This window comes from Struthio camelus, chromosome 2 (assembly GCF_040807025.1).
Source record: "Struthio camelus isolate bStrCam1 chromosome 2, bStrCam1.hap1, whole genome shotgun sequence".
Classification (NCBI taxonomy): domain Eukaryota; kingdom Metazoa; phylum Chordata; class Aves; order Struthioniformes; family Struthionidae; genus Struthio; species Struthio camelus.
This window is the reverse complement of record NC_090943.1, coordinates 45556793-45572516: the sequence shown is the minus strand read 5'-3', so window position 1 is coordinate 45572516 and position 15724 is coordinate 45556793. Positions and strand designations below refer to the sequence as shown.

General features: G+C 35.6%; 1 protein-coding gene across 4 annotated transcripts in view; it reads left to right on the top strand.

Moving 5' to 3' along the window:
• Positions 1 to 15724, top strand: part of SLC4A7 (solute carrier family 4 member 7) — a 100467-nt gene that overhangs the window by 59680 nt on the left and 25063 nt on the right. For all 4 annotated transcript variants that reach the window (XM_068935467.1, XM_068935466.1, XM_009687923.2 and 1 more), the window contains 5 exons: positions 8282 to 8397; positions 9792 to 9949; positions 11870 to 11957; positions 13557 to 13703; positions 14982 to 15085. In XM_068935467.1, the coding sequence (XP_068791568.1) occupies positions 8282 to 8397; positions 9792 to 9949; positions 11870 to 11957; positions 13557 to 13703; positions 14982 to 15085 (613 nt within the window). The remainder of the gene's footprint in view (positions 1 to 8281; positions 8398 to 9791; positions 9950 to 11869; positions 11958 to 13556; positions 13704 to 14981; positions 15086 to 15724) is intronic.

Below are 15724 nucleotides of genomic sequence, written 5' to 3'. Positions count from 1 at the left end.
ATTTACATCATTTTTCCAGCACATACTACATCTTTTATTAAATCTAATTCTGAAAAATTCTGAAAGGTCACTAAATTTCATCTGGACATACAGTTCCAAAGTCCAGTAGCAATGCATATTCCCAGAGCAGCATACTTTTGTTCTTGAATATCTTATGACCTCTGTTTCCATCTCTGTTCTTCATGTTTTCTTTCCCTTTGCGTTAACTAAGACAGATACAATTTGAATTGGAATTTTTCGGTCTAGAGAAAACTTAATACTGATAACATGAATCGCTCCTTGAAATTAAGTTCCTTTTCATTCTTGAAGGATGTCTCATTTCTTACATGTGTTTTACTTAGTTAAGTTCATAGGTGCTCTGAGTTTAATACGTACTTGGAGTTCTTCCAGCAAATGTCCAAGTTTACTGATAGTTAGTGTTCCTTAGTAAATGTATGATGCATACTTAAACATTTCAGCGATAGCTTCAGAATTATTTTTTTCTAGAATGAAAATATTACTAGCTCTTGCAAGAGTATTTCTTCTACAACTTCTGGCTTTCATGTTTTGTTTAACAAACTTCAGCATTTCAAATATGAACTTGATTTTACCCATCCTGGAACACGTGTATCCCTCAACTGTAGTTCTGAGAATTGTGTATTTAAGGTGCCTTGCTTTTCAGTTACTTTTTCACATATTATATCTGCTTTCTAGTGTATTTTATTCTTATACTATTCCGACAACAGGATATAGGATATATGCTGATGTATTAAACCAGTATAACATGAAGAAGTTTCTGCCAGCATATGCTAGTTAACTTTTTCTTTATGCCAATGTAGTAACCCTCTACTCAACTGGTAAAACAAACATACAGTGTAATATGTGTTAGGCTTCTTTTACAGCTGTGTGTATTAGGATTAGGGTACCTCTCATGTTCTTGATTCAGCACAGACAAACTGGCAGAAGTCTGGCGTAGATATTACTTTAGTGATTAGTATAGGAAAAAATCAAACAATTTGCTTTATTGGTCCTCTTAGCTATTAAAACTGGAGTGTAGTAAAGACAAGCTTTAATATTTATTTATGAGTGTAGGACCCACTCTTGTTAAAGTGGGCGGGAAAACCAATGTTACGATATTTACCAAGGCATACTTTCTGGCTCTCCTTCCCATAAGTAATTCTATAGCTGTTCAAAGTATTGGTCTCTGTATAGTGCCTAGGACAAACGTGAGACTAAATGTGTCTAGTTTGCTGTTGCCTTGCTTGATGATGTTATGTGAAAGCAGCATGTTTTTCATTTCAAAGATTGTAGGAGAAGCTATCACTATTCTTTGCGAAGAGACTGCCATACTAGGAAGAGTGGTTTTTTTTAAACAGGAGGAATGATATCACTGAGCTGTCTAATGGAAATACTGACATGATGATAGACAGCCTTTCTTCCTGCTTAAGGAAGACCTGGTATCTGTTACAAACCAATCTCTGAGGGAAGGATGGCAAGCCTGTGTTCTCTTTGATATGAAGTAGTGGGGCATTAAGACTGGATAGGACAAGAAAAGGAACAGTGGCTTTTTGGGAAACATGTTTGATTTTTAAGGTGATGGGAATATTTGGTAAGCCACAGCAAATAGAGATGGAGAAGGTACTATATAGTGTACCTTTTGCTCTCTTCAAAAACTGTATTTTTAAGTGTGCAGCTGGCTAGAAAACTTATAATTAAGACAGGGTTTTTGTTGGGAGTTGGGTTTAACATGATTACATATGTTTGATCATGTTCATTTTGAAAATACTTCCATTTGAAAAATTAACAGAATTCTTTGCATTTAATTGATGTAGGTAACAAAGGTCATGTAATGTTTTTACATGTCTTTTTTTTTTTTTTTTAAATTTTGGGATGGTATTAAAGGTAGCTGCTGAGTTATTTGGACTGAGAGATCATTTGCCTGGGAAAATCTAAGTTAGTTTAAAGAGATTCTTTTTTTTTCTTGTGCTAAAAACCTTGCTGACTTTGAGGTCATATTATCTTCTCCCACATCTTTTTGGCATTCTGTTCAGTACTTATCAGTGTTTCTGACTTCTCTAATGTCTAAAATCAGATTTGCTCTTATCTTACTTGCATGAGTATGAAACTTTTCGGCCCTTAAAGCTTGCAATTTACTATGTAAATTGTTAATGCGTGATTTGTCTCTCTGATTTTTAGTATTTCCCCATTGTAAGCCTCATGGTGTTTCATTTGTTTTGTCTCAGGGGAAGGCCTTTCAGCCTCCCGCCACTCTTTGCGAACAGGTCTCTCTGCCTCAAATGTTTCCCTGAGAGGAGAAAACCGTTTGTCTGTTCTTCTCAATTACCTTCTTCCTTCTTCAAGAGCTGGAACCCCGGCAACCTCAAGGTGTACAACCCCTGTAACTACCCCTCAAAACACACCACCCTCCAGTCCTACCTTCAGCCACCTGCCAACCACAAGTGCTCAGCCAAGCCCACTCCAGGGCAAGGAATTGCTGGTATCACCTGCCAGTGACGATATTCCTTCAGTAATAATCCACCCACCTGAGGAGGACTTAGAAGTGCAGGAAAAGAAGACAGAGGATAATATTGACAAAGCACCAGGCAACTATCAAAATTAAGCTGTCCATGCGTGATGCTCTCTGCATCTGGATCACTTGCATTGCGTTGTTACTAGCACATAGCTTGGGCACAACTGAATATGATAACTGTTACTTCTGCCTGCATGTTTTATTTCTTCTCAATTGTGACTGTTTTCTTGTTCGGCATTCTTAACTTTTTTAGCTTTTTAACTGAAGCCAGCCAAAATATTCTTTAATTAACCTTAATATGTGTAATTGAAAAGGATTTTTTTAATAAGTCATATATAATCAAAATGTCAAAAATGGTGGCCTTTTCCTTTCACTTACCCTCAATCCGTGTCAGGTTTTGCTTTTTTTTCTTTTTGTCATCAGTGGATACAGTAATATTTTAAACCTGTTTGTTATCCTGAGATATCTGCAGACAAAGACACAGTGAAATCTTAGAGAGGAATAAGAAAAGAATGAGGAAGGCTGCAGTAATTTGTGTTGTTGGTAGTTTAGTTGTATTACGATGTCTTTGGGCAGTTTTATTTTCACTTTTGTGCTATTACAAACCAGGGCTATTAAAAGCAGTAGTGGTTTATGATGAAAATGGCAGATTCAGTATATCTGTAACTGATTCCAGGTGGCTTTCTGCCCCAGAGGCTTCATCACTGTTTTGTTGTGTTTGATAAGCTAAGAAGTGTAAGGTAAGTAAGAGTTTATAATTGTAGATCAGAGGTCAATAACTTATTAATTTACTGCTATCATGCAAGGCTATTGTTCCTTCCATGTAAAAAGATAGATACATGGAAAGAAAAAGGATGAGAAGTTGTGACAGTTTCTTTAATCATTTTTATTAAATGTTTCATAACTCATGCATTATGCATACTGTTATACTTGCTCTGCTTTTGCGAAATTACCACCTACCTAAAGACTTCCGGATTCTCCTCGATAAATCATCTTTTGAAAGAGATCACCTTTCTTTTTAGCCTCCAATGGACTGCTCCTGAATGTTTTTCTCTTGCGGAAATGTATCTTATCAAAAATCTATCTTGCATGTTTGTCTGCTTTTGTGTATTTAAAAAAAAAAAAAAAAGTGAGCAGACTTCACTCAAATCATCAGTGAGGCTTTTCTTGGCTTCCTTCCTCACTTATTTAGTAAGACAGCATAAGCTTTAAAAATCGTGGAAGCTTAGTTCCACCAGAACTACTGCAAAATGTCTGGGTGTGTGAAAAGCTTCTCTTTCCTTTTTTTTCCTCCTCGGTTTTGCTCCCTGATTTTCAGCCCTTTCAACATATCTGTCATATCTTCAAGCTAGAGTCAGATTCAGGGTGAAAAACGCACAGTCATGTGCAACAGTGAAAGCAAGCTGACAGAGAAAAGACTGGTTTTCTGCCTTTTCGCATCTTGCAGGCAAGTCGCTACACGGCACTCTTCATAGGCTATCATGTTGAGTTGGAGTAGGGGGTCCCTTCGTTTCTTAAATTTAAAAAAGCAAACAAAAACATCTTTCTTTCACTTCCTTGTGGGAAATTAAGAGAATTCACATACAGATCATTCTCATGGGTGATTCTTCAATGATATTTAAAAAACAAAGTAACAGAAGTGATTAGTCTTGCAGTTACCTTTTTTCTACTCGTCGGACAGGAATGACAACATGCCAGACCCAAGGTCTTTAGAACCTAAGAGAAGGCAAACAAACGAAGATAAAATACTAGATCTTGCTATTATCACTCTTAGAGCTTTTCACTGCCATCTCCAAGTTGCTTTCAGTTTGCTTTTGTGCCTTGAGGGAATGTTTCTCATAATAGGAAAATCTGAAAAGGATGATTTCCCAGTTCATCCATAAAGGTCTTTCCAGAGAAAGATGAAGACCAGTAAAAGAAGGCAGGCATTTTTGTTGGGGGATGAGGACGAGGAGATTCATTGTTTTTTGGTGGGGGGGGGGAGGGTGTGTTTTTATTTTTTATTGTTTTTGGTGTTTGTTGTGTTTTGGTCTTTTTTTTTGGTTGTGTTTTGATTTGTTTTTTCTCCTTTTAATACAAGAAATCATATGACCACAGAAAAACAAGTATTTATTTTGAAGTGTCTTTGAAGACATTCTCAGACTGTGACTTTTGGGCTGTGACTGGACTGATGCCTACCTTAAGAGACAGACCCAGAAGGGAAACCACATGAAGTGGTGTTCTTGTCAAAAGAAAATTTGTCTAGGTCCATCTCATTAAAGATAACGGTCTGTACTTCCACTCTAGTAATTCAGAATTTTGCGCCATGAATATCTTTTCCACACCTTAATGATTTTGTTGGATTTGCATCCTGTGAGCATTAGGAACTTAATAAATGACTTCTATTTGACATTCTTCTATCCTTGGCCTTGTGCTACGTAGATTTTTTTTCCCCTTCTTTGTAAGTAGCTGGAAGGTTACTGGACTTCATGTGAAAGAGGGAAGGGACACATTTTCAAATAACCACTTGATTTTTATCATCCAGTCATAAGTTTTATAATAAGTCACCCCAGGTGAAGCGTTCTCTTCAATAATTTTTATTTCTTTTATCATCAGTTCAAGAACAGCTTTTGTTTGTTTTTGGAACCGCTGAATAATGATTTCCATAGGTAGAGCTGGGAGGAGAGCTGTCTTACAGCTAAAGTTGAAGATCGTTAGTTCACTAGCATCATTAAGCTTTTTAATGTCTGCGAATAACAGCAGTGAAAGTAGCAGATAAATGTTTTAAGGGGTCTTTGTTGTTCATCGATGAATGTATTTTAAAACTCAATGAAAGTAATATAATACTTGGAACAATTTTGTTCTTACAATAATCTACTTACTGAAAATAGCAATGCAAAAATGTTTACATGTTTGCCTTCTAGGAATAACCCATTCAAATATTTTTTTCACATAAGGCTTCATAGGAATTTATTTAAAAAAATCATTTTTTTATTTCCTCAAACATGAATGTTTTATGATTTTCCTTTACAAGTTTCCTTTTTTGTAAATTTTGTATATATGCACGTAATTATACTGGGTCAGTCACGCTTAGGTGTTGAAGTCCTCTTAAATTTTCTTGTTTGTTGAAGCAGAGATAAGGGGAGTCAAATGTCTGTGTTCTTCTTGCTTTCTTTTTCTAGTGGACCTTTTCTATTAGATTTTTGTGAACATAGTATTAAATTAAGTCAAGGTGACTAGAAAACGTTTGACCTTCAGTGAAGGTGTCATTGGAAGGTACTTTATCTTGGGTTATCTTATGAGATTTTAAGACTGCTTCAGAGTTTCAAGCATAAAAGAGGTCATGGAAGCACTATAGGAACACTTGCTCAAGACTCATTCCATAATTTTCTTTCAAACGGGTGATGCACGTGCATAAAACTAAGAGTAGTATGCACTCTTAATGATTTTCTCAGTACCTTAGTGAGACTTGATGAATTTTTATTTCAGTCTGGAAGAATTACTAGGTAGTCTTTTAGCACTAGCTTCTGAATTAGTATTTGCCAAAATGGAGAAGAGTTGGAAGTGAGTTCTATTATTAGTCTGAGATTTGAGGAGGAGTGTTTCGCTAGAGGTAATAATGTTTGTATTCCACATTTTGCTGAAAATATAAGGTGCTCTCTGTCTTCCTTCTTGATTCTCTCTTTACTGTTCTAGCCTCTGCTCTTGTTCATGGGGCACTTACGAAAAGTACAAAATCATGTGTTATCGCTTATCTTTTATCAATCATAAACCTTTTCTTGCCTTTATTGTTACACAGGGAAAAATATGAAATGACCTTGTGGTTATCTATACATGTATTTTTATGTCTCCCTCACTCTTCTGCAATGAATTTGTAACGTTTCTGTTCTGTCTCCAGTTCTACAAACATGTTGTAACATCAGTGCAACGTCTCATTCGGTTAAATACTCAAACAGCTAGTGTGACAGGTGGTTGATTTCAATTAGCTATTCTTGTGAATGATGCATACCTCTTAGGGCAGAAGGATTGAATATGGTTTTTTTTTTTTTGGTTGACTTAGCTTAATAAAAGTACTATTTATAGCAGTAGGTAATTACTTGTACATATTTAGGTTTCACAAAGGAAATTATAGCTTATTAACTTAATTTGATTTTTGCTTCAGGAAAAGCTACCCATACTATATGTATTCCTGTCACCTAAAAGAATGAAAATGCTGAATGTTCTTTGAGGGGTTTTTTTGGTTTTGTTTTGTTTTTAGTAAATGTAGGGAACAAATACAGTGAATTCAGTAGTAATTTGAAATGTTAAAAAATGTCAGATTGTTAAATAGTAAACATGGAGGGGAGGCCACTGTATGTTTCCAGCAGGTAGCCAAAAAGTAGTGAGGACTTTTTGATTTTATTTGATCAGAGTGATGTTGACCTTTTACAGCAACTGTTTTATACATGATACAAAGTTCAGACTTCAGGCTTAGTCTAGATGTGGTTTTGGAAGCATGTTAAAGCATGTTTATTGCCACAACTGGAAGGTCTAGTATAGACAAGCAAGGCAAAATACACTTCTAGAGCATAGTAAACTGAAAAAGTAAAGATGGAATTTCAGTTTGTTATGTGTGCCCAGACCAGCTTTTAAATGCTAGTTGGTCAGGGATGACTGTGGCAACATGGAATTCAGTATGTGAACACCTGTGCTGCTTGAGTTACTACTTTTTGGTTGGTTTACTTTTTGGTTGGTTTACTTTTTGGTTGGTTTACTTTTTGGTTGGTTTACTTTTTGGTTGGTTTACTTTTTGGTTGGTTTACTTTTTGGTTGGTTTACTTTTTGGTTGGTTTACTTTTTGGTTGGTTTACTTTTTGGTTGGTTTACTTTTTGGTTGGTTTACTTTTTGGTTGGTTTACTTTTTGGTTGGTTTACTTTTTGGTTGGTTTACTTTTTGGTTGGTTTACTTTTTGGTTGGTTTACTTTTTGGTTGGTTTACTTTTTGGTTGGTTTACTTTTTGGTTGGTTTACTTTTTGGTTGGTTTACTTTTTGGTTGGTTTACTTTTTGGTTGGTTTACTTTTTGGTGAACCTGCCATTCAGTGTTGTTAGTAGCTTGGGAAGCTACATAAAACTGTTACGTCTAAATGCAGATATTAGAGGGAAGCTGTCCATTTAACTCGGTAACTTCACTGGAACTGCCTTCTTAGCTTATGTATTTGAGAGACCCTTTCATAGAGTATTTATTGTCTGGTCAGATCTATAGTTGGAGCTTCAGTCGGTGTCGGTTTATTTAAATTATAACTTTCCTGTAGTCACTACTTGTATAGATGTAGCTACCAGCCAGGGTATTATCTGTAGTAGTCATAGCCTGAGTCTTACCTAGACTTTTACAATTGGAACACCTGCTACACAGCAAATAGGTAACAGAGGTGTTTGCTTTGGGTATTTGAGGACTTTTAAAGGTAGTGAAGATGCTGTCCACTGAGTACTGGATGGTTAAGATTAGACTATTAACACGTTTTTTTCTCTTTCCTCTACCTCCCACCCCTTAAAGTCGCTCTTTTTTCCTGGTGACTTGTTCTGCAAATGGCCATCATTTAGGCAACATTTAATTTTACTTTTTTCATTATGTCACAATTTTTAAAACATAGTGATTTGTTAATGTTGCATTTACGATACTAATGTAGGGCACTTTTATTGAATAACTTGCACATTTGCTTTAAGCAAGCTGCCACATTGAGTTTTAGTAGTGTTGCGTACCTCAGTTCACTCTAAATGCCATTTTGAACTTGTGTCCTTTGTTTTAATTTAGGACTGTTAGCCTCTCCACAGTCAGCACCTGGAAATTTAGACACTGGGAAATGTGCAGATGTTAAAGGTACTGGAACAGGAGGAAGCAGAGAAAACAGCACCGTTGATTTTAGTAAGGTAAATGGCACTAAATACCTTAGGATTTAGTACAGCGTGACTATGTAACAAAAAAAAGTTGTGGTGGTTCTTGCCATCTTAGTTAAGTACGACTTATAATGTGCAAGTGTCAGAACATGGCATAAGTTAGATTTGTCATGTGTTTTGATAGTCTTCTCAGTGGGACTGATCTTTCTATTTCATTAGGTGATCTTTTCAGTATTTTGGTAACTTAATGAGTGCAGTCACTGTACTTTCTAGTAGAGAGATATTTCCAGATCTGCTATAAAAAATCTTATGATAACAATTTTATAGATAGTATTGTAAGGTTTTCTTGTAGGACTTGCTTTTTTTTTTTAAATAAGGCTTTTAAAGAGGACTTGTCTTGCACTTAAGAGTTTGTTACACAAAAGTTAGCATACATCTCAATCATTAGGAGTGTATATTATCACTTTCTGAAGCAAATCTTGTGTATCGCTGTAAATTCCTTCCACTTCTTTTTATGATTTAAATTTGCTGGGCAAGTTCCAACCTGGCTGTTACTATAAAACTCAGTTCTGTAGCGTCATCGATACTGTGAAAGATTGTAATAAGACTGGTTTGCCAAGTTAAATAATTACACTTAAGCAAAAGTACCTTGCACAGTAGTTCTCATCTGATCATCGCAGGTGCCATTTACTCCTGCTCCTCTGTCACAGTTTTTATGTTTTTGCTTGGCCTGTCCTTCTGTACACCTGCCTTGTCTCCTATTGGGCAGGAGTCAGCCTCCTGGCACTGTAGTTGTGGCACACTTGGTATGGGACTCAAGAGGCCATCTGTAAGTTCTCTAGATAGCAGTGTAACTAGTGTTCAGTGTGTGTGTGCATATGTGAACAAAGAGTTCATGTGCTGTACTGTTTTCTATTGCTCTTCTGTAATTATATACAGAAACAAAAGTTTAGATTTTCAGTTACTTTTTTTAATGAGTGAAAAACATACAAATTCTTTTGCAAAATTATGACTTTTCTAACACAGATGAAATATGAAGCTATGAAGTAACTAGCTATGTTCTAGAAAACATGTGTAATTACATGAACTCTCCTTAGTTAATTGTGCATAGGCTTATTAAATTATGTCCTATCATGGAATGTTTGTCATGATAAGTAATTTTAGAAAGATGGTTATGCACTTCAGAGTCTTTTAGAATATAATAGATAGTAGTAATGCTAACTTCTAGAAAATAGTTTAATAGATGGCTGGCTGACGTTTTATACGTATGTTTGTCTTTTTATGTGTTGTGGGATGTTTCATTTGCTTTTATATTTTTCTTTATGGAATAAATGTTTAGTAAATACTCATATATTTAAAGTTATGCTACAGAATTTCTGCTAACAACTGTAAGGCAATAAACACTTGTTTCATCTTTATATGAATAGGTTGATATGAACTTCATGAGGAAAATTCCATCAGGAGCGGAAGCATCAAATGTGTTAGTGGGAGAAGTAGATTTTTTAGAAAGACCTATTATTGCATTTGTGAGGCTCTCCCCTGCTGTGCTTCTCTCAGGTCTCACGGAGGTTCCAGTTCCTACACGGTAAAGAAATGCCCAGAAAGCTGGGTTTTACTCATAAAATAAAGTAATATATCAATAATGTATTTCAAAATTTAGATTGTAAACTCAGAGTCAGGAAATGTAAACTTTTGTCCAACATGTTGCTAGTCACTTGCTGCAAAATTTGCAATAATGAGATCTGCGCTAAAATTCTTTGAATGCTTTAAAGAGAAGTAATAATGCTGTCTTAAGCAAGCATGAAAACTGAAACTGATGGATGACTGGAGAAAAAGCAATGAGTCTTCAAAGTGTGTTGCCATTTTAAAGATGGGCATTAGGAGTGTTATAGTTCCCTTAGCTGCAGCACAACATGGCAGTGGGGAAGAGTCTACTGAGCGTGCAGGTCTGTCTAGTCTGAAACTCTCTTCTTTGTGTAAAAACCTATGCCTAGATGAATAATCTAGATGGTGAAAAAATTTACTTTTTGGATTATGTAGCCAAATTTACATGATTGACACTGTGGTAACTAATCTGCAGCTGGTAGGTTGAATTTGTTCTGAATTTGCCAGAGCATGTCATCCAGCTTGCCTCCTGCCATACTTTCTCATGAGTCTTGTGACCGTGTGTGACTGTATACATTTATGACCAAAACATAGGCCCCACAGTGAGAATGCCAGGTCATTTCTTCATGTGGCAGGACTTGCGCATATCTCGATCCTAGTGGAGAACTCCGCATTTTCTATGCATGTTGATGCATTGGACTGTTCTGTGGTGTTTGGCAGCTATTTGTAAATACTCTATTTTTACATTTTAAAATGATCATAGTGTTTGTTTATCTTCATGATTTTCAGCATATGTACTCTAATGAGAAGAAGGAAAAAATCTTGGCAGTGTTCTTTTAAAGGGATGTGAGAAATTTCATGGAGTAGTTGATGTTTGTGCTCATAATGTTTCACAGGAAGTTCATAGCTTTGGGTAAACAAATTTTTGTAGCTAAAATTATGCTATCCTATTTTTTCAGAATACTGAAAACTCCCAAGTTTGAAATAGCAGACTTGATTTTGAAGATGCAATCTCAATTTTAGTTTGAGTAGTCAACCTGCAAAGAAAGAATAATGTTGAGATTTTTATACTGTGAAGTGAAAAAAGTGCTACTTTTTTCAAATATGCTGAACTTAGGAATTTCATATTCGTAGCGTGCAGGAAGGTTATAAAAAGAATTACTGCGGTTCACTGTGCTTTGTATCGTTTTGTTTATAAGATACTGATCCTCTTTTTATTTAAAAAGAAAAAAAATGACTTGTGAAAATGATGATTGTTGTTGGAAATGGAGACTACCTGGGACCATGTGCTGTGACCCATCCCTTGGTTGGATTCTCTTTCAAGTCAGAAGAGCAAAATGTCTTGTACTGTATCATTGTTACCTTGTTAGGTGTCCAAAACGCAGGTTCCCTTCCTTTCCACTGACACAGGACCAGGATATGCCGATATGGATATGGCCAGTGTGTTGCCTCAAATGCATCTTTGCATCCATTACGTGACATATCTGGACATAGCAAGTGAGAGGGGTGTAACTGCCATGAAGAGGTCATCAGCAAAGAGGCTAGAGAACAGGTCATACAGCTCCTAAAAACCTTTGTCAATCGGAGTGGCAGAAAGGCTGAAATCCAGAGGAAATGTTCATTGGGCCCTTGGCCTGTGAATTTCTGTTCCAGTTACAGCATTATAAGTTCTTGAAAAATTAGGCTTAATTAAGTTTTAGGAGTAACTTTGGTTCAGTATTAAAGTTTCAGTAATGACTTTGAGGCAAGTCTTGTCTTGCAGCAGTCTAAGATCTGAAACCATGAAGAAAACGTTTTTACTTCACAACTAAATTTTCTTGAAACATTAGCTTGAAAGAATCCTCTAGGTATATTCGAATCAGCCCACCCTATTGATTTGTCTCAATTGTTTCCTCCATAGATTTTTGTTTTTGTTGCTGGGACCAGCAGGCAAAGCACCACAGTACCATGAAATTGGAAGATCAATAGCAACGCTTATGACAGATGATGTGAGTGATGTATTTCAAACACATGTAGTAAAAGAAGTCTAATGTATTACTGGCTGCTTTTAAATGTATCCTGGAATGACAGGTTAAAGAAAAGGAACCAAAATGGTTAAATGAAGGACAGCAAAAACTCATTTTTTTTTTTTCCCAATTCAGTGAACTGGATAACAGTAAATGAATTTTTTTTCCCTTGCCTTTCTTGTAAAAATCCTAAATATATTTCAGAAAAGATATTTTAGCTGTCGTTTATGGATTTCATTTTTCTGCTGTTAAACAGCACTACATCTGATATGAATGCACACAGCAAACTGCATAACTATTCAGGGCAAAAAATTTAAGAATACGTGCAATTGAGTCATCACAGATGCTTTTAGAAAAGCTGGATCAGATGATCAGAATTAGAATTTTATTAGGCATTGACTAAGTATTTATTAGGTTTAGCGCTCTGGTGGACAGTTTTAAAGAGCACAGGGGAATCGGGACTTACTAAAACGATTTCTCATCCTACTGAGCAAGATTAGGATGTTATCCCAATTTTAACTTCGGATTGAGCGCCACCTACTGAATTGCTGATAATCAGTAGGGTAAACCAGCAGAAACTTTGGTATTCCTTTATGTTAGAGCAATTTTAACTCTGGAATTTTAAACCAGAAATTGGGCATTTCATAATTGCTTAGTTAGTGCATGATATCTGAATGAGAACTGAATCTTATCTTGAATTTTAGTTGCAGCTTCTCATTTTTTTAGGTAGACTACTTTTTAGCAATGCTGTAGATCATTGAAATGGAAAATTTAAATTACTCACTGATCTAAAAAGACCTAAATAGACATAAAAGGTCTGATATACAATTATTAGACTTAATGATCAGATCTTTGAAGACGAACAGTTCAGGTTCCAGCATGTGTAGGAGCAATTTAGAATAATCTTCTGCGACAATTTTTAATACAAAAACTAACAATGTTTTCCTGTATAAAAGCGCATCTGTGGAATTCAGGGGTTATCTTGCTTAATTACTGCTTATTTAGTTTTAAGCCATCAATTCAAAGTTTGTGCGGTTCTGATCTTTGAAACTGAGTGTAGTTTTAATATAGTGTGATTTTTTTTTTTCTTTTTTTCCTTAGTAGTAGGAGGAAATGATTGCTTTCGTATGTTTCTTAACTTTTCTAGAATGAATTAAATTGGAGATTATGTGATATAAAAATGAAGTTCTTACTAACAATTTATGTTTTATTTTTAAGATCTTAATTTTTTTTTCCTGATTTAGCACAGTACAGTGGCATTGTGACTTTAGTGGAGAATTATCTTGGCAATAGTACGTTACTTTGATTTACTGAATACTGAAGATGAACTTTATGAATTTTAGAAATAAATTCAATATTCCTTTTGAGTTTTAAGACATAGAATCCTTATTTTATGTTCTATAAGGGTGTGCATACAGATAGTTCTTAATGCAAAAGTATGCAAGTAAAGTAAAAGCCTGATTATTGATGGCCTTTAAAATATTTTCCCACCTCTTTTTTTTTTTTTTAATTAAGTGTTCCTCGTGATCCATTTCTCTTTTAAAAATAAATAATTGAATGTTGGGTACTTTTTCCTCATAGGTTTTCCATGATGTTGCTTACAAAGCTAAAGACCGAAATGATTTATTATCAGGAATTGATGAGTTTTTGGACCAAGTGACAGTCCTGCCTCCAGGAGAATGGGATCCATCTATACGAATTGAGCCACCCAAAAGTGTTCCTTCCCAGGTATTAAAAAAAAAAGTGGGGGGGGGGGAGGGGGAATCCAGTAGCTAGCTCCAGTGATTTTTATTTTGAAAGCATTATTTCCAACTGCAAGTTAAAAATTTAAATTGTACATTGAGTATGAACTTCAGTAAAGTATCTGAAAAGCCAAAAAGCATCCTTTGGAAGCAAAAGTGGGTCATTCATTTAAGGGAATAAAAGCTCCAATGTGTTGGGTCAGTATCCTGTTATGTTTTTAAGTAAATTGTATTTACTTCTGTAATACGGAAGTGAGTTTGCGATCTAAGAGAGTTGGTCTGAAATTGTAGATGGGTCCGCAGCGTGAATTTTATTATTAATCTAAAAATGATCAGAAGAACCTTGTACTTCTTACAAAAGCTTTTATTTTCATAAAGCATTAGCTGAAAATAGCTTTGATGCTGTATATTGGCTAGCAAATAATGTTTACAGCAAGTTTATGAAATAGATGAAAATGGATCATGTTACTCAGTTGAGATGCAAGGCTTAGAATGAGAGCCATAGGGAGGTTGGGTTCCTTGGAGGGGCTCTGACTTCTTTCTTCTCTCCCCCCTTACTACTGAGGGGAATTCCTGCAGCAAGGATCAAATGTGTGTGAGAGAGATAGAAGTACTCTTGATTCTGAAGGCTCGTTCATGTTGGGGTTGAATTATGTGATGATTTGGGGGAACAGGTGGAATACAAATGGGATGACAGCAGTGCAGTTTATTTCATAAATAGCATGAAGCTACCACTCTGATTTATTTCCAAAATAAGCACGGCTAAGGCTTTTCAGGAATGTAAGCATGGCTGGGAATTTTATGAGGAGCTCGTGAGCTTGCTTAAAGAGGAATGGCTTCTCATTTACACATCTAATACGTATTGTATTTGTTATAGAGTGAGGTCAATGTTTGTTACAAATGAGAGGCTTCTGTTTTTGAGGGGGGGAAAAAAATCTTGGACTCATGACTGCTGTGCGGTCTTGAAAAAGCACGCTTGGTTTCAGCATGTCTCATGGGAGATACTTCCTGTGGAAAGAAGGGATATTAATACCATTGTACAACACTCCACAAAAGATCTCATTAGTGCCTTGTACAGTTCTAGTCATCTGTATTCAACAAAATATGAATTTGGCAAATGGAGGACTGCTGATAAGCTGCAAATATGAAAAAGGTTTGAAAGGCATGGAGATGTCTACATACAATGTTTGAATTGCACTTTTTTTAGTGTAAGAGCAGTCTTAAAGTATGCCTTTTTTTTTTTTTTTTTTTTTTTTGGCTGTAGGAGAAAAGGAAGGTACCCAAGTTTCCAAATGGATCTACTCCTACAGGAGAGACTCTCAAAGAAGAAGGCCATCATGCTGGACCTGAGCTTGAGAGAACTGGAAGGTGTGTTCACTTCCCTGAATACTAGCTACCACAGAGAAATAAGTGATAAATCTTCACAATTTTTAATGATGACGTTTTAGCATAAAAATTCATGGTGTAAGTGTCAGGGCGCATCCTTTCTCCTTTTCAAGTGTTGGGTTCTTGCCTATTACTGCCAGTCTGCTTAAAGCATTTTCAAACCTGTGGCAATATTTCTCAACACATTTGTGAAGGATTTCATATGTGATGCTGCCTTATTTAACTAACTGACTTTTAAGAGTTGTTTTTTAAATGTTAATTCTTGAGAGCATGCAATTGTCGTAATTGTAGCAGGAATATACAATTTTCAGTACTGGGCTAGGTACTGAAAATTTCCATTAATGCAAATCCATTTTATTAAACAGGTACAAAATGGAACAACAAGGAATATTAAGTTGGGGAAAAAATACTGTTTTGGTCAGATTTCTTTTAGACCTGAAATACAATTGGTGAAATTTATTTCAGTTGCAGTTCTCCGGCAATTCTGAAATCCTTGTCCAAAAAAATCCATGACATTAGAAACACATCTGGATAAGACTAAAGCTTAATATCTCATCAGATATGAGAGAGTAGAGATTAAATCAGCTGAGAAATTCTGGAAAAGATGAACAAAGTTGTTAT